The sequence below is a fragment of the Hyalella azteca genome, unplaced genomic scaffold, assembly GCF_000764305.2.
Source record: "Hyalella azteca isolate HAZT.00-mixed unplaced genomic scaffold, Hazt_2.0.2 contig17667, whole genome shotgun sequence".
In the NCBI taxonomy this organism is placed as follows: domain Eukaryota; kingdom Metazoa; phylum Arthropoda; class Malacostraca; order Amphipoda; family Hyalellidae; genus Hyalella; species Hyalella azteca.
Window position 1 is genome coordinate 1,996 of NW_025947442.1, and position 19,630 is coordinate 21,625.

Genomic DNA, 19,630 nt, shown 5'->3' on the forward strand with positions numbered 1-19,630 from the left:
TATCACACCGATGCAAAATCATCTGAAATGAGCCATAATATAATAAGAAGAACGCAAAATTACTTAGGGATTAAGGCCAATAATAAAGTAATATTGAGTCGCATTCCAATGTTAACTGAAGAAATGTAGGTCTTTTTCTGTGGTGTTCTTTAATTTTTCCGCCACCACATTCAGTCCGTGAGATTTACACTTGATCTGCATCGCGTTCATTATCATAAGGGTAGTTTATAATTCAACTGGATACTGGATAGAGTATTCTCATCAAGTGTGATTTAACATTGTCTGTGATTCTTTTGCCAATTTTGCTCCCATACAATCCATATAGTATATTCATTTTAATAATCATCGTAACTAAATAACAAGTTCAGTGATAAAGTAAAATGAAGCCAAACTCCCTAGCTAACAGGAGACGAGCGCATGGCACTCCTGTACTCGAGCGGTACGACAGGCAAGGCGAAGGGCGTCTCTATCCACCACAGCGCCGGCATCGCCAACTTGGACATGCTGTCCCACCCCAGTTACTTCGTGGGGGGGTTGTCCACTGGTGGGTTCTGGTGTTGTTATTGTTGAGTGATGTGAACCTGCAACTTGTACATGCTGTCTCACCCCAGTTACTTCGTAGGGGGGTTGTCCACTGGTGGGTCCTGGTGTTGTTATTGTTGAGTGATGTGAACCTGCAACTTGTACATACTGTCTCACCCCAGTTACTTCGTGGGGTGGTTGTCCACTGGTGGGTTCTGGTGTTGTTATTATTGAGTGATGTGAACCTGCAACTTGGACATGCTGTCTCACCCCAGTTACTTCGTGGGGAGTTGTTCATTGGGTTGCTTCTACAAGGTAAATCACGAAAACTTCCTGATTTGAAAGGATGAAAAAACTAGTAAAGACATCATTACTATATAAATTTTATTGAAAAAGACACTACCTGAATTTTTGTTTCATTTAGTTTTAACGATGACATCGGACAAATGACGGCCCCATTTTCAATGTATTCAATTAGTCTATTTTTGAAGTTCCGTTCAACTCGCTGAAGCATATTGACGGGCATGTTGGCGATGGCTTGGCATATGTTGTTCTTCAAATGAGGTAGGCTCCTTGGACAGTGATTGTAAACAATTGGCTTAAGATAACTTGTCCTAAATGTTTTCATCCACGTAAAAATCTATTTCCGATCAGTAACCCGACCTGAAGGACGAATACGGAACCGAGTACGGAATGCTCGCTGAGTAGCGATAATGGAACAGCCATTAGAAAAGTACGCCTCGACAGCAATCACCCACTGCTCACTTGTCCAATGCATAAAGTGGCAATTGACTAGGCAGGACACAAAATTTCATGACCTTGCATTTTTATATGAAATACTCCCGCACTTTTCCTACAACATCTGCTGTTGACGCGAATTATATAACAGGAAGTTTACGTGAATCAACCTGTAGTTCGTCAATGGAGATTTAAACGAGGAATGATCATGGACGCGTCCAGAGGTGTTTGGAGTATCAAAGCTGTGCCTGCTCGAATAGATTATTTTTACTGTCTGTGTTAACGAAGTAAGGCGTAGATAATTATATAATAAATATATTGGACACGAGTGCTGAACTTTCAATGCTTGGACAACCACTGGCAGAGACTTAACTCACTTTGTTTAACCCAAATCAAGGTATCTTTAATTTTGTTCCTTAATTCTACCCAAATTGGTCCAGCTGATTCACCGTGCTTCGCGCTGGCGCTGCCCATTTACCATCTCTCTGGGTTCCTGGTCATTTCCAGCCTGGCGTTGCTCCATGGAGTCAAACTGGTCAACATCACCAAGTTTAACCCTGAGACGTATATTGAAATCCTAATTGAAAATAAAGTGAGTTATATAACAATAAATTTAGAAAAATGAATGGCTCGTACTATCCAAACGGTGTAACACTTCCGGCACGTAGCATCAAGTCCTTATGCTGCCCCAAACTCGACCAGGGGCCGGATTATCAAAACATCGCTAAGTACAGGTAGCGACTTACGTGTGGCGTAAGTGCTGCTATGATGACGTAACTCTGGCGGTGGTATTATCAAAACATTTGCGCGGGAAGCTACGTACAAGAAGCCGTACGTAGCTCTACGCCTGCTCAGAGGTGTCGTAAGTGGAGTTACGTAGACGTTTTGAGTGTGCCGAAGCAATATAAAACTATTGATTTACTTGCAACACGGTGAATTGTGATTGAATTTTGTCAATAATTCAGCATAGGCATAATATGTGATCGTGCTAAACGGTACTTTTTGAGAAAAAAAAAATTCAATTAAGTTATGCCAGCTAATTTCTTTTCCTTTTGTGCTATATAATGCAAGCAAATCTTGATATTCGTATCTAAGAGTTTTATGATCATGCACTAAAATAATATCTTCATGACTTTTTGATTCAAAACTAAGTGGAGTTTGACAAGCCAACCATTTTTCTAGCTACGTACACAAATTCCTTTCCTTCTCCGCTGATAGTTGAACTCCAACTCACAAAATGTTCTAAATTCTAGGTAGCTCTCTTAAAAGTCCTCAAATTTTAAATGGGAAAAATGTAATTTTTTGCCTTGATTGCAAAAAATTGCAATCAAGGCGTTGTCATTGCTATTTAGACAACGTCTCACTCATTTCTCCATATGCTCCCTAGTCAGTCAACGCAGATGACGCTCGGCACAATACAACCTCCTTTCATCCACGCGCACTGCGCACTGAGTCGACAGGAGCTAGGAATGGCAAATTCGAAGCCTCTGATTAGTCAGTTAGTTGGATGGTTTCGATAATACCTTTTCAGATGAGTCTTGCGTAAGACAGTTTTGTAAATGCCAAATTTTGACTGACTTACGCAATACGTAACTTTTTGAACGTAAGTACGAAAAGTTACGTGTACTTAGCGAAGTTTCGTTAACCTCTGCCCAGGATGACCCACACACGGGTAAGAAGTGCACCGATTTTTTGACATACTCCCACTTATATCTGGCCTGCCGTTTTGAATCGCGATTCAGTTCCGGGCGGCTTCTAGTTTTGATTAAAGTTTAACCTAAAAAGTCATCATGTATCGTCACGTATTTCGTGGTAAATATTACATAACAGAACCAGAATAAGTTTTAGATGGCAGAATTTGCTAATTTTTACGCGTGCGACTAGTGACCAGGGCAGAGATTAACGAAACTTCGCTAAATACACGTAACTTTTCGTGCTTACGTTCAAAAAGTTACGTATTGCGTAAGTCAGTCTAAATTTGGCATTAACAAAACTGTCTTACGCAAGAATGATCTGAGAAGGTACTATCGAAACCATCCAACCAACTGACCAATCAGAGGCTTCGAATTTGCTATTCTAGCTCCTGTCGAGTGTCGACTCAGTGCGCAGTACGCGTGGATGGAAGGAGGTTGTATTGTGTCAGCGGCATCTGCGTTGACTGACTAGTGAGCATATGTGGAGAAATCAGTGAGACGTTGTCCAAATAGCATAGACAACGCATTGATTGTAATTTTTTTCAATTAAAGCAATAAATTACATTATCCCCATTGAAAATTAGCGGAAAGGACTTTTTTTTTCGAGAGCCACCTAAAATTTAGAACATTTTGCGAGTTGGAGTTCAACTATCTGCGGAGCAAGAAAGGAATTTGTGTACGTAGCTAGAAAAATGGCTGGCTTGTCAACCTCAACTTAATTTTAAATCAAAAAGGCATGAAGATATTGTTTCAGTGAATGATCATAAAACTCCTATAAATATCAAAATTTACTTTTAAATTATAGCACAAAAGGAAAACAAATTAGCTGGCATTAGCTCAATTTTTATCCCTAAAATACCGTTTAGCACGATCACATATTATGTCTATGTTAAATTATTGACAAAATTCTATCACAATTCACCGTGTTGCAAGTAAATTAATAGTTTTATATTGCTTCGGCGCACTCAAAACTTGTACGTATTTCCACTTACGACACCTCCGAGCAGGCGTAGAGCTACGTACGGCTTCTTGTACGTAGCTTCCCGCGCAAATGTTTTGATAATACCACCGCTAGAGTTACGTCATCATAGCAGCACTTACGTCACACGTAAGTCGCTACGTGTACTTAGCGATGTTTTGATAATCCGGCATCAGAGAATTCGTTTATTTAAATTGACAGAGAGTTGGACAATTCTTCAGAATAATACATAGGGAGTTGCAATTGAATTTTCAAATTTCTGTAGCCTATCACTTTTTCCCTGAAATTTTGATTTTTTCCAAATTCTGTTTTTTTAATAACTTTTTCAATGTTTTTATAATAAAATTTATCTGGAATTCGCTGATGTAAACTGTCTAGGTGCAATTCTTATGTGCAACGTGGGATACAGAGTACTTCTCGAGTGCTAGGTGTTGATGATCAAATTCCTAAGGCACCGTAGGTTATCTTTTATTGTTTGAAAAGAAAATGACTCATTGCATCAAAGAAATTGCCACTGACATCAATTGGTTAAGTGTTATTCGTCTCTTCTCTTATCTTTACTTATAAATTTCTTTGAATGTCTTTCTTGTATTGCTGTAAGGTCTATTAGCAGTAAACCTAATGAGCTTTCATTGCTACTCTATGCAAAAAAGTTATTAGAGATATGAACCATCTAAACTAAACAACCTAACAAATTCCTATAATCGGTTTCATTTTTTTCCGTTGAAGAATATAATTTTTTTTAATATCTCGAAACATTCAATTACGCTTCTTCATGCTCCATTAATATAGTGAATAGCGGTATACAAGTTGGTTAATATCAAATAAACTTCCGACGTTTATCTTAATTGTCTGTTGCTACCGTACCCATATCTGTCGTAGAAATAACGTAGTTTCATTTTCTTGCGTTTCTCTTCTGACATCTGGTAAGTCTTTGGCCGTGGACGGAGACTTGATGTATTTTATTAGATGTATTGATGTATTAGATGAATTTGATGTATTAAATGTATTAGATGTATTTGATGCGTTAAGTGTATTTGACGTATTAGATGTATTTGATGCATTAGATGTATTTGATATATTAGATGTATTTGATGTATTTGATGCATTAGATGTATTTGATGTGTTGGGTGTATTTCGGTCGACTGAGGCTAGAAGATGAAATTCCCTGCCAACTTTTCATGCTATCTTGCTTGCTACATTGCAAGGTATATCGTGTTATTCCCAGGATACGTCAGTTAATCTCGAGTTAGTTAAAATATAATCGCTGTTATATTATCCGACTGTTATCATTCTTATCTTAATGAAAACGTCAGAATTTTATGTTGCTCTTTTTATATGGTTATAAATAGTTTTAAAATTTAGTTTGTTTATTTTTATTCGATTTTCTCAGGTCAACATCCTGCACTTGGTATCCTACCTAATGAATTTCGTGCTCAAGCACCCGAAATTCACGCGTCAGAACTTCGGTCATGTTGATGCCGCGATAGCAGGAGCCATCCCCGTACCTGCTACCGCTGCTGCTAAGGTCTACGACGCCATCTCCACGCACGGCCAATTCTTCCACGGTACGTTACATGTTTTAATATTATAATATATTATTAAAACCTATTCCCATAATTATAACCTCTGAGTCAGTGGCTCCAAAAGTGGATGTTCTTCCAAGGTGCGTTACATAACTTACATTTCATAATAACAATAATTAAAATATTATAATAACCCATGAACCAGTGGCTCCAAAAGTGGAAGTTCTTTCACGTGCGTTGCATATTATAATAACAATAATTTACATATTATAATAACCTCTGAGACAGTGGCTCCAAAAATGAAAGTTAATTTCCCTGTGGGGGAATATATTTTATTGGGTCTGAGAGTAGAAGGAATGGTATAAATATCAGCAGTATATATTTGGAGCTAACATTTGAATGGGCATGAAAAATTGAATTGCTAGGTAAAAGTGTTTAGGAGCCTGTGTACGAGGTAATGACTAGTGTCCCTAATGCAGAGTTAATTTACATTTAGTTTTGCGTATTTGTACATACACACAACCTGTGAAATTTGACTGTATTTTTCAACGTTATAATACCATTCATGGGTGGCCCAGTATTAAGAGTTCAAAGTACCAGGATTGGAGCAGTGAACTTTGGGTTCGATCCCAGCTCTGTGCGACACTTAATTCTGGTCGAATCGGCGAGGAGGCCGAGCGGTTAAGCAACTCAAAAATTGAGCATTGAATTGTGTGTTCGAGACCCGCTACAAGCTGTGAATATTCTACCATGCTAAGAATTGGTAACAGGCCTAACGGCCTTATTAACGCTGAAATATTCAATGGTATATATGCACCTCACCCCCACAGCGTACGGGATGACCGAGACGTTGATCAGCCACCAGGACCCCGTGGGGGACACGCGGGTGGGGTTCACGGGGCAGCTTCTGCCGGGGCACGAAGGGAAGGTGGTCGACCTCACGACAGGGGAGGACCTCCCCGTGGGGCAAGTGGGGGAGCTCTGTACCCGGGGACCAACGGTGAGAGGAATCCAGAATTTTTGGTCGTTAATTTGATACAAACAATGTAGATCCGGTATCTATAATATCAAATGATAATAATAATAATACTTATTATTTAATGCTCATGCGTGAATGGCTTTATCCTAATTTGAATTACATAGCACTTAATCACACAGGCTAATATGCCCTCTAGCGTGATTACGAGCGGAAAGGAATAGATATTGAATTGTGGGCAAGGGCTATGTAGGGGTCTATACTGCGTCCCACGGCCAATAAGGCCACGTCATAACCGTACCCCGCCCGTCAGCTGATGAAGGCGTACCACAACCTAGCCCTAGCCACCAATGATCAGCCGTATCACGGCCAATAAGGCCACGTCATAACCGTACCCCGGCCGTCAGCTGATGAAGGCGTACACAACCTAGCCGTAGCCGCCAATGATCAGCCGTATCACGGCCAAAAAGGCCACGTCATAACCGTACCCCGGCCGTCAGCTGATGAAGGCGTACCACAACCTAGCCGTAGCCGCCAATGATCAGCCGTGTCACGGCCAATAAGGCCACGTCATAACCGTACCCCGGCCGTCAGCTGATGAAGGCGTACCACAACAACGCTGAGGCGACGGCCGCGACGCTGGACCAGGACGGTTGGCTGCACTCGGGCGACGTGGGACGCTACGACGTCGACGGCTACGTTAGCGTCGTCGACAGGATCAAGGAGCTCATCAAAGTCAACTCTCGGGATGTAACTGAAGTTTCCAGCAGAACATTTCAAAGTATTTTAGCTCTATTGTATATCTTCTTTTTTTCTGTGTCGAATCATCAAAGACCTTAATTTCTTACTAATGTCGATTTTCCAGTAGAACATTTTTTAAAGTATTTTAGCTCCTTTTTTCTGTTTCGAATCATCAAAGACCTTAATTTCTTACAATATCGATTTTCCAATAGAACATTTTATTATTGTATTGTAGCTCTATTGTAAATCTCCTTCTTTCCGTTTCGAATCATCAAAGATTTTGGTCAAAGACCAAAATATAATAATGATGCTCTCGACTGTTTCGTATCATCGAAACTATTCGGTTACTCACTACTGTCATTCATATCATTAGTGATGCGTATATACATATCTATATTCTTTCCAATATCTTTTGAAATGCCGCGTCTTATTGGACGATTAGGTTATGTTCATTGTTGCACCGGAATATTTCAGGACTGCTATTTAGACTCTCTCTCTCCAATGATGCTATACACAGGGTGCGTACCGATCCTGGAAAATCTGGAAAGTCCTGAAATTTGATTTTTCATTTTCCCGGCCTGGAAAGTACTGGAATTTCATTTCAGATTATGGAAAATACTAGAATTTGCAAGTAAATAAAAAAAGGAAGTATTTTTCTGTGCTGCGTATGTTAACCCTAATCGCCACGGGTTGTCGTGTCACGCTACAACCTCGGGTGCAAATGATATCTGCCCTTCATTTTGTTAAGTATTATTTAGGTGTCTTCTATTTTACATACGCTGCGATTATTTTACCAGGCATTAATATAGATTATTTACTATCAAATGCAGTCTTCAAAAGCCCAATTATGAACTCGAATCTATTTTTGAAAATTATGAGAATGGAAGGACCGAATTTCTGGCCTCAAGCAGAGCCATCTCCGTGTACAACTCCGACCGCTCGAACTTGTGTCTATGTTACCCATGGAGAGGAGACTAAGTCATTCACGTATGCGTGTGCCTGAGATATCGCTGGTGCATGTGCAGCTTCAGCACTGGTGCACCTGCATCCTCATTGCTAGTTTCTATCAAAGTTTCTTTGTTCCTTTAGTTATTTATCTCATTGTCTGTGACTTCTTTGCCCGCCATTGAAAGAACTGCATGAAATGAAACGCATTAGCAGAGCGGGAAGCTCAAGTGCCTCAATGAAGTTCCAGTTAAAATATTATTGATCAACACCAAGAATAGATATCAGTTGAAGAGTATTTCGACAGACAAGGCTGTGAGATTCGTGGTTATTTTTTACGGTGGTTATTAGAAACTAAGGGCGTTTCCCGCTAACCCTACGCGATTAGCGTTAAACTGTTTCTACAGTCTCTTGTTTCCTGCGTTCTGATTGGCACGCATGAAACAAGAGACTGTGGCACAGTCTCTTGTTTCCTGCGTTCTGATTGGTTTTCCAATCACGTGACCGTCGGTCATGCGATTGGAGAACCAATCACGTGAGCTCGGTCACCGGGCTCAGTTGCATTCGAAACTATTTGATGTGCAGTGGCAGCGTTCCCTCTTAAGCGTGCAATTTCTACATCGGCATGCGTGGAAAGTGTAAATTTTATGACTTGTGGTGAAAAATGGAATCTTATCGTGACTGGCTTGCTCGCCATCCCAAGCATGAAGGTATGGCGATATGTACGTTGTGCTCGAAAGACTTCGATGTGATATGGGGGAATCAGCTTTGAAAAGCCATGCCAAAGGCAGCAAACACACCAAGTTAGCTAAGCAACACAGTGAAGTAAAAAGCAAAGCGCAGTTACGTGTTTCCGATTTGTGGTCTGCTGACAGCAATGCAACTGCAGTTTCTTGCTCAAAAGTTTATCAGGAAATAGTCCGTCGCAAAAGTCAGCACGCATCAGCACTGCAGTGTCTACTGCCACTGTGAATGTAGGGACAAAAAGCAGGCCTGTATCCACTGCCAAAGCCAACCCCACGCCGAACTAACCAGCTTTGTAACAAAAGAAGATGTTTTGACGTCTGAAATTTGGTGGGCATTTCCAGATTTGTCATTTTTGATCCTCTGTGTCTGCCCGTTCTATGCATTTACACGTTTGCTAGTTATCAACTTTAGGAGAGGATAGAACACGCACGGTTACTCTTTCAGTCATGATAAAACTGTCGTATACGACTCCTGGAAAATTATACTGATGATCATGGAGAGTCCTGGAAAAGTCCTGAGTTTTTTTTCTCAATATCGGTACGCACCCTGTATACAATGCAGGATGCGACTAGTTTTAGTTTTTGGATAGTTCGATAGATTTTCTTCTTACTTTAACATAAGTAAATACTAGTTGCTGGCTCCCCACACATCATTGCAATACACGACCACATTTCCATGTGATAGTGAACTTAGTGAACTGTAATACATACATGTGCGACATTTAGTAACTGCTCACACGTACCCTACCTCTGCCCACACGTACCCTACCACTGCTCCTCACAAGTACCCCACCACTGCTCACACGTATACCACTGCTCACACGTACCTTACCACTGCTCACACGTCCCCTATCACTGCCCACACGTACCCTACCACTGCTCCTCACAAGTACCCTACCACTGCTCACACGTACCTTACGTCTGCTCACACGTACCCTATCACTGCTCACACATACCCTATCACTGCTCACACGTACCCTATCACTGCTCACACGTCCCCTATCACTGCTCACACGTACCCTATCACTGCTCACACATACCCTATCACTGCTCACACGTACCCTATCACAGCTCACACGTACCCTATCACAGCTCACACGTACCCTACCATTGCTCACACGTACCCTATCACTGCTCACACATCCCCAATCACTGCTCACACATCCCCTATCACTGCTCACACATCCCCTATCACTGCTCACACATCCCCTACTTCAGTAAAAGATTGCAATGCCTATCATAAAACCTCAACAAACACCTCCCCCTACTCACCCAGGTGTCCCCCAGCGAGATAGAGGACGTAATCCTGCAGCTCCCCCAGGTGGTGGAGGTGAGCGTGGTTGGTGTCCCCCACGACAAGACGGGTGAAGCCCCCCAGGGCCTACATCACCACCAAGGGCGGCATCGATGAGAAAACGGTATGGAATATGATGCATTATATGGTGTCTTTAAACCAGGGACCATACTTTCAAAACTCGCTAAGTGAACGTAAGTACTTACGCTCTATTTTCTTGTCTATGATTGGTGGATTTTGCTTGAAAGGCCGTCAATGATTGGCTAATGAACTTACGATCTCTTAACATTTTTAAAAGTATGGCCCCTGCTTATTGGTTTTAGATTACAGAATTTGCTGATTTATACGCGTGCAATTAGTGAACTAGAAGTACTTCTTATAATAGTATGCCTTTCCATCTGCTAACGTCATCTGAAGAATTGTCCGACTCTCTGATAAATTAAATCAACGAATTCTCTGGTCACTAATCGTACGCGTATAAACCTGCTTATGGACACAAAAGTCCGTACCCTAACAAAATTTAGAGCCGAGGGCGGCTCTGGATTAAGGAACGCCTAGGACTCGGGGAGCATAGTCCACCAGCATCCCTATGTCCGCTTTTCGGTCTATATTAAGGTCCCCGAATCAGACAGCTACAAGCGCCTGGTCCATAAAGGCGCTGTTACTTACAGGTGCAAGAATAGGCGCTACTCTTGCGCCAACTCATTCTGCCTACTCTCAGGAGAATATAAAGTCGGCAAGGAGGTTCTGACTAGTCGCTGATTGCGATCAGTTGGCCAACTGACCCAGAATAACTCGAACGCGAACATGGTAACTCTGTGGCGGACTGGCGGAGGCTGAAGCATACCCCGAATTTTGTTACGGTAAAAGTTATTCTCTAGATATTCGCCTTGCAGTAGAATTCTTTACCTCTTTTAAAATGTATTTTCCCCGCAGAAACTAAGTTTCCTATTTTGCAATTATCAAAATCATTTTCGCGTGATTTCAATAAAGATGCCAGTTCATTCCGTATCCAAAATTGTAAAGTCGTCAAAGACCATTACGACATAAGCATTTTTTTCCACGAACTGATACTTAAGCACGCATTCATGAGACTCGGGATGGCCGAGTGGTTAAAATCGCCAAGGTTGAAGCAGCGAGTTGAAAGAATATAATATATATATTTGTGCCTCGTACGTCTGGCACAGGTGATGGCGCACGTGCAGCAACACTGCGCCAAGCACAAGCACCTGACGGGCGGTGTTGCCATCCTGGCTGAACTTCCTAAGAACGCCACCGGCAAAGTCATGAGGAAAGAACTCGTCAAACTCGCTGCTGCTGGGAAGTAACTATGTTTATGATTCCAAATATATGATTTAAGTAAATCTTATTCGACTCCTTTCGAAATAATCTCGTGCAGAGAAAATAATTGACGTGTTTTGTAGTCTTTTAGATACGTATTTAATTGAAAGATTATATTGCACAAATTTGCACGAAACGTTAAATAATTAGATCCGAAACTGTGGGCTAATTATCTGCAAGCCTTTAAAACATCCCTGTAGAATGTTGTTACAAAAAACAGCATTCTTCTTTAATAGTTTTCTACAGATTACTAGATCCGCTAACTTGCTATACAATCATTGAGGCCCAGTGGTTACAGTTCAGAGTCCCAGGACTGGCGCAGAGAGGCGCGGGTTCGATCCCAGCTCTGTGCGCCAGTTTCTGGTCAGAATCGGCGAGGAGGCCGGGCGGTTAAGCACAGCATTATTGTAGCAGTGAGTTGCGAGTTCGAGACCGCAACATGCTGGGAATGTTCGGCAATGTTAAGATCCGGCGACAGGCCTACGGCCTAATGAACGCTGTTATACTATACCGAGCTGTACTGTACTATACTGTACTGTACCACACTATCCTGTACTGTACCAGTGTACCATACTATCCTGTACTGTACTATACTATACTGTCCTGTATTGTACTGTACTATACTATACTGTACTGTATCAAAATGACATGGGATAAAATTCCATCACAAGATATCTCCTTAATATTTAGGTCCATTTAATGATTTTGAAATTTTGTTTAAATTTATTTGGGCATTCCTGCCATTTCCTGGAGAAATAAACTTGAGTGATTTTTTATGAATATTTTAGGCTTGCATTAAATTGTAGGATTGGACAACTTTAGTCTAATTAGTATACTGTTGTAGTTTCTCCTAGTAGAAAATAGTATATTAAACCTTGCCTTCTTAGGCTATAACTTCATTTGTTATGTTAATTTTTCAGTAAACCAACTCGAAAGTTGTTAAAACGAGTTTTCAGAATCAAAACCTGAAGCCAACAGTCGAGTCTATGAAAAAAGGGGGTCGAAAATTTCGTTTCCTTGTAATCTTGGATTTTATGTTTTCTGCTTTATGTTAGATATTTTGGCAGTACAATAATTAATGTGTGAGCTCTAAATTTCCTAATGCATTGCGTTTTAGTATCTAGTTTATCGCCCGTAACTCTTTTTTCGAATCGAAATAGATTTTCACGATGGCGAAATTTAACGTTGAAAGCGACAAAAATAAATTCGATGGTCAACTTTTGGGGAGCTTGAAGATTTAAGCGAAATAAACGAAATAAATAATCTGAATCAGTTTAGTATCCTTTAACGACTGACTAGTTATTGTATCAAGGTCTTTTTTGGAGTAAGATCAAGCAGAAGAGTTCAAGATTTAACAAGTGGAACGGAGCATTGAAATTAAGGTTGCAAATTTATCAGATATTGGTCTTGTAATCAGTTGATATTTTTGCTCCTGAAATAGAGCAAGACTTTAAGATAGACACTCTAACATACTTTAAAAGCAACTTATAATCAAAACCTCTAGCTATTATTCATTTCTAGAACTGTAAGAAGAGAATTCTTCCGCGTATTATATTTTGCAACCCATTATGTTGTTTGTGCAAAAACATGAGTTTTTTACATTTTGCATAATCTTGCTTCCTCTTTGATATCAGCCAGCAATACAGTCAACGTGTGTCTTCAATATATCAAATATCGTAATGTATGAGGAGTAAATATCAGGGGAGAGATTAACTGCCAAATCGATTGCCAATTTACCCTTCAAATATTCAGTCAGTCACGTTTATTATTGTTAAAATCTTTTTATTTTTTGTCTAACGTATGACCCAACACCTATTTGAATTGAAGTTGTTCGAATTTTATTGTCCACGCTCCTGATAAAAAAAATTAGAAAAAAAACCCAATTAATGTGCGGCGTCCGTCGGACGAGTGATATTTAGTGAAGAGAGACTGGCTCGACTCTGCTCTGCAGTTACCTCAGTTTACCGAGGACGGCAGGAGCCTCTGCTTCAGTGGCTACTGCTTGGATTTCCACCTGCAAGACCTCCTTTACTAAATGTGCTGCTCTGAATTTATCGACAGATTCACCGTGAACTTACAAGCCAACTATGTACCAGCCATTGATGTACGCTGTTTGGACCGGACCCTCTGCCTGAGCGGATTCTTCACACCATATGCACCGGCAAATAAGAATGCGTAATTCTTTGGGGTCGCCTGCCGAAGACCACCACTGCCCTGGATGTAATGGACTATCATGACTCCTGCCCTCCGGAACGTAGCCTTCAACACTTCTGGAAAATCATATAGGCAGCCGAAAGCCACCAGACAGAACGAATCAATTGAATTAGACCAATCAGCCCTCAGGAGAAACAGCCGGCGATCGAATGGCCTAGCATCGTCCGCCGCACCGCGAAAAAATTCTACACCACTCGGACGTAGCGCGCCGGAGCCTTACAGCGAATGTGATATCCGCCACCAAGCCGTCCGTATCCAGGCAGTGCGTCGAACCAGCCCTCGGTCGAACGCCCGCGGGTCGAACACTCCAGCCGAGTGCTAACCCAACCTAACCTAACCTAACCTAACCTGACTCAGCCAGTCGCACGGCTCTTTCGACCGACGGCCAGGTGGTGCACGGCAGGTTTTATGCGAGGCCGGAGGTGGGCAAAGCCAAGTGGTCGCAGGCTGTTGCGCGCAAGTTGCAATTCGAGTGGTGGCCAGGGTATGAAGTGATGCTTCTACGCAACGTTCAGTGGTGGACGGCCATTCGACCGTAGGCTATTCGACCTCGTGTCTGGGGGTGTAGAGCTCAAAATATTCAAAGCAGAAGGATGTCAAGGATCGGTTACGGATAGAAGGTGCCGTTCACGGCTGATTGGTGGATGTCCGGAGAGATCCAAGGCGTTCGATTCAGGGCTTATTGGTGTACAAAATTTGTGGTGCACGGCTGCGCTCCCGTCAAACACCATTGAACCACAATACGAAAACGCATGAACAAACTACGAGTAGAGAGGTAATCGCCTAATTTCGCAATAAAAGAATTGGTCTCTATTCTCGATCAGCGACTACATGTAACTTGGGTTTCCGCTCGTATATAGGGTTTGTGCTCTTCAATTCCTCCTGTCCATTGGGAAGTGTTTCATTCGAAGTTCTCCCAATAATAAGAGAGGAGGTAAGTGTGGTGCCCACGTCCACCTGGAATAAGCATTAAATACACGAAGTAGCATATCGTTCTAATAAAGCTAAATTCGGCCACAGAAATAAAAAATTACAGGGTGTATGTCAGCATTTATCTAATGCCTTTCAACACGCTGGAAATTGTTCAAACCTATCTACTACAAATCCAAGCTAAGGGTATCGACATTTCGTACCGACATCATGGACTTAGAATAGAATAGAAGTGTTGGCACTGAAGAAATAGGCCCATGGACTTACCCGCCACTCAAAGATATCATGCAAGGCAACGCAGCGGCAATCTAATAACCATAGGACTGAGATTCAGCAATGTATATGAATGAAATAACTGACAAATTACATGAGATTCACGCGACGGATCGCAGTTACTCTCAACGCTGACCCTTAAAAAAGCCGATCGGAATGCAGCACATCCTAATCGTAATCAGCGTGAACCCGGACAATAAAACACGGGAGTATAGCGCTGCTACAGCATCACTACATTCGAAACACCTCTGCATTCATACATTCGAAACACCTCACACACTTGTTTAGCGCTCCAATTTTAGTATTTTCCGTCATAATTTTAGTTACAATCCTGGAAATTATTGTGAATATTTAGGGGTAAACAGTCCACCTTTTAGGTTAAAATTTCTAAGTTCCAAGACAATATCTTCAAAAGTAATGGGGAAAAACTCATGTTTGAGCAACTAGCCGATAACTTTCGAAACGAACTTGGATCTCAAACAAGTTCAATAAATATGTTAACTTTACACCGGTGCTTTGGCTGCCATCTATCAGGCATGAGGGTTTAGTCGTTTCTAAATTCTGAAATAAACCGATTATATTAAATTAATCGACAAGTTAACTTAGATCTCAACAAAGTCGAGATGTATATTTATCTAAATTTATCTTACACCTGCGTAGTGGATGTTATCATTTTAGGTATGTGATCGTTTCAGCGGATGAATCGGTTTTCCATGGCTGTCGGCGATTTTCCTGAAAAAAATCTTTGTCCACGATTGTCCGTGTGTTTTCGAAAAAAAAATCAGGAGCAAGCCTCTGGTTAAATAGGTAATGAGAATCTAAGTTAAGATCTTTGTCTATTTCAGGAGTAAAAATATCAACAAGCTACTTGAAATATCAACAAAAAAGACTAAAACTATCAAGTAAAAAGCCTACGGACTTAGCTCTCTACTTTTCATTGCAACTGTCCCGTCTTTCCATAGATTTGAATGCAGTTTTTTTTAATAAATTTTTCAAACGCGTTAGATGGACTTTTGAGTTGGTTTAAACCTAAATAATATCAGAAATAAATTAAATCTCTGCAAACGCGATGAATTTAAATATCTTTAAAAATTTTTAGTACTAAAATGTTTTTTTAATTCCATTGAGAAGAACTACAGTGTGCAAATGAGATAAACAATAAAGTTGGGAATGACATTAAACTCACAGTTAAGGTAGGTCAAACATAAAATAGCTACGAAAAAAACTCCAAGAACTTTACTTACCCCGTAATGATGTGACCAAAAAAAAGCCATAAACGCCTTTGAAAATTTAGGTAAAATTTGATCAACATCACAAAATACGGGAGACTTTGGAATGAAAATATATCATGTAGTTCTTTCTTTGGCGTCATGCCATTGGGAAATGTCCTAAATGACTAGAGCAAGTTAGAAGACCTAGCAATACATGTAAAACTACATAATGGTAAATTTTTTTGTGACACAAATTAAAATTTTTTCAAAGGCTTTCACTTAGTAATGTAATTTAGAATTTACTGATGTCCAAACCCTTTCAAATTCCCACAGCCACCGCGCATGCGTGAAATTTCATAATTTTTCTTACGTTTCGTGTTTATTAAAGTTAGTTTGCGGGAATTATGTGTTTATTAACATATTTAAAAGCGACTAATTAATAATTTCACATTATTACAGCCACTGCGCAGTTACAAATATAGCTTATTTCCAAAGTTTAGCGGAGATCCAATCTCATTTTCTTTACTTATCGGTTGATTACCTAATTTATAAAACGACTAGAGTGACGCGAAATGATTACAATCAATGCGCAGGTGTAATCTAACATATTTCTCGACTTTGTTCGAGACTCCAGTAAGTTTGCGACATTTTTCTGTTAATTGCCTAATTCAGAAACGACTGAAGCCTCCTATTTGCAGGGAATTTTTGCAGGCTTTGTGCACGTGAATAATCGAAATATTTTAGAAATATCAAAAGGTTAACTACAAAAGTCTATGCAATTTGTTCCTTTTTCCTCTTTTAATCGAAATGACTTTGTTCTTATATATATGACTAATTTTTTCAACCTCGTTTTCTATTAAGGACTTTCGAGTTGGCTGACACAAAAATAACATCATAAATGAAGTTATAGTCACCAAAATCGCAATATATTTAAATATCATTGCAAAATTATTTAAATAGAACAATTGTGATTTTTATACTACATTCAGAGAAACTATAATCCAGTATGCAAATAATATTAACAAAAAAGTTTAAACTTCCGTTAAACTTACAGTTTACGTAAGGCCATTAGAAAAGAGTTACTACTAAAAATTTCTGTGAAGATTATTGCTCCAGCAAAAATGTGACAAAATAACGAAAAACTTTCCCCGAAATTTAGGTTTAATTGCAAATATCACAAAATGGACTGTGGTATGAAGGACATATCTGGTGGTCGTTTTTTTAATTTCATGTCATTGTTAAATGTCCTGAGAATGACTATAGATCAAGTTAGTGGTCCTAGTAACTTTATAACACAATATAATAGATAGCTTTTATGCGAGACAAAAAATCGACGTGGGTTTTATAGGCTTGCACAGTAATTTTATAATGATATAATACTATAGTAGAAACGACTGATTTCCCAAGCCTGAAATATCCACAGCCACTGCGCAAGTGAATATTTTTTCATTTATCTTTAATTTCGTGCAGATCAGGGTTGGTTTTTGGTAGTTATGGGTTATAATTATCATATTAAAAAACGACTAAACCATCATATCTGAAATTATCACAGCCACTGCGCAGGTGCAAAATCAACTTGGTAATTAATTTACTTAACACTTGAAAATAAGTTACTGTCTCGACTTAAGTTTCCCCACTTAAAATTATCATCGTATCTTGTCTAGAAAAGATTCGAAATTTCAATTTTTAATCCTCGGCAAATGAAACACAAAAAGAGTCTCAAGCTTCTCCGAGAAGTAAAAACTGGTCTCAGACTGCAAGCGTCCGAGATGCAAGCGATCTGCAGATGTTTGACGGCTCTCTGTTCAAGTCAAAAACATTACGAACGTCAACCAGTCTTTTTTGCCTAATACACAACGTTAATGTTTCTATCTTTACTTTTATGTACGATCATATACTTTACTTTACTTGAACGCGGGATCATCAATGTACAACCTGCCATTTGAAAACTCGGTGTGGCTAACGGTTGTCGGCCTGAGGCTCTGAGCTCAAAATTCTTCTTATACTCCCAACGAAGAACAGGTTTTTAAGACAAAACAGACATAATTTTCCGCAGCATTTTAGCATTTGGGCATCTAGGCTACCAGGCCCGCTCTTGTGGCCCGTGTCTCATGATTATATTAAGAAAATCGTGTTTTTTTCTGAGATTTTCTCATGTGCTGTCATTTTCTCCAAACACTGCAGCAATTAAATACAGGTTCGCTTTCAAGATTTCACTTAGTATTTCTATCAAATCAGGTCATGGATTTTAAAAATATAAAATAACAAGATGTAAGCTTACGATGAAAGAAAATAATGATGAATACGTGATAACCTCTATCTAATACTTTAATGAATTTATATTCAACAACTTTAATCGAATGATCAAATTCAACAATTTCAATCGAATGGTCAAAGTTAAGATGTCGGCAAAGGATCAATGGGGTCGCGTAATTGGTGTCTGTTTGTCTATTCTCTATATAATTTGCTCGTTCCCAGTATGAAGTTATAAATTGTGAAATTGTCATGAAGATATTTAGCAAATTTAATTTATTCGTCATTATGGGGAACATGGTGAAAATGAACAATCAGTAAACAAATTTGGATGTTAAAAAAATCAGATTTTATATAATATTCTATTTGATAACTCTAAATATATATTATGTAAGCAAACTACTATGTAAATGTAGTAGAAGGAGGAAAAATTACAGATTTAGCACTCACTTCTTCTTCGTTCGAGTCTATAAATAGATCACCACGGAGCCAATTGCATGAACAGCAACGAAAAAATTCTTGACCTTGATGGGTATTTTTTATCGAAACAAAATTGATAGATTAAGAGATTACCAATCATAATTAAAGCGTGATGAGTGCTCGCTCATTGCACAATTGATCAAATTGCACAAATATTTTTCTTATTAAGTTCTAGGTTGTCTTGTGAAGAATAATCGTGGATTTAAAAGGACGGCCGGCAAGTGGCACAACATACTATGGGGCAGATGATAGACATGCTCACTAGATTTAATATAGAAATTTACTTATATGTACTGATCTGAAGGATATTAATAATTTAAACCATTTGCAAGGCTTAGATAAAATTCAACAATAAATCGATCGATAAATTATCTAAATTACATAATAGTTAAAAAATAAATAATTTCGGAAATAATCTAAAATTTTCATTTAACGATGAATGAGCTTTATCAGAAAAGATGGTAATCGACGGGTATTTCAAAAGATTCTCTTTCGGCGCTTATTTCGCTCCGGCAACCGGAACCTAAAGCGGACATAGAGCTTCTAATTTACACCGCAAAAAGAATTTGGGGCGACCCTGAGCCAGCGGCTGACAGGCATCCAAATTTTGATAGGGACATACTATGGGGCATATAATAGACATGCTCACTTTATTTAATATAGAAATTTACTTACGGTGTACTGATCTGAAGGACATTAAGAATTTGAACCATTTGCAACGCTTAGATAAAATTCAACAATAAATCGATCGATAAATTATTTAAATT

At 39.6% G+C, this 19,630-nt stretch overlaps 1 protein-coding gene across 1 annotated transcript; it reads left to right on the top strand.

The window, feature by feature from the left end:
• Nucleotides 1-399: 399 nt before the first annotated feature.
• Nucleotides 400-7,730, top strand: LOC108669214 (probable CoA ligase CCL7; the record flags this gene model as incomplete). The annotated part of the gene is made up of 7 exons (XM_047885338.1): nucleotides 400-544; nucleotides 1,701-1,852; nucleotides 5,327-5,501; nucleotides 6,290-6,459; nucleotides 6,749-6,765; nucleotides 7,047-7,216; nucleotides 7,651-7,730. Coding segments are annotated over 7 exons (909 nt in total), but the record flags the coding sequence as incomplete, so codon positions are not given.
• Between the last annotated feature and the right edge of the window lie 11,900 nt (nucleotides 7,731-19,630).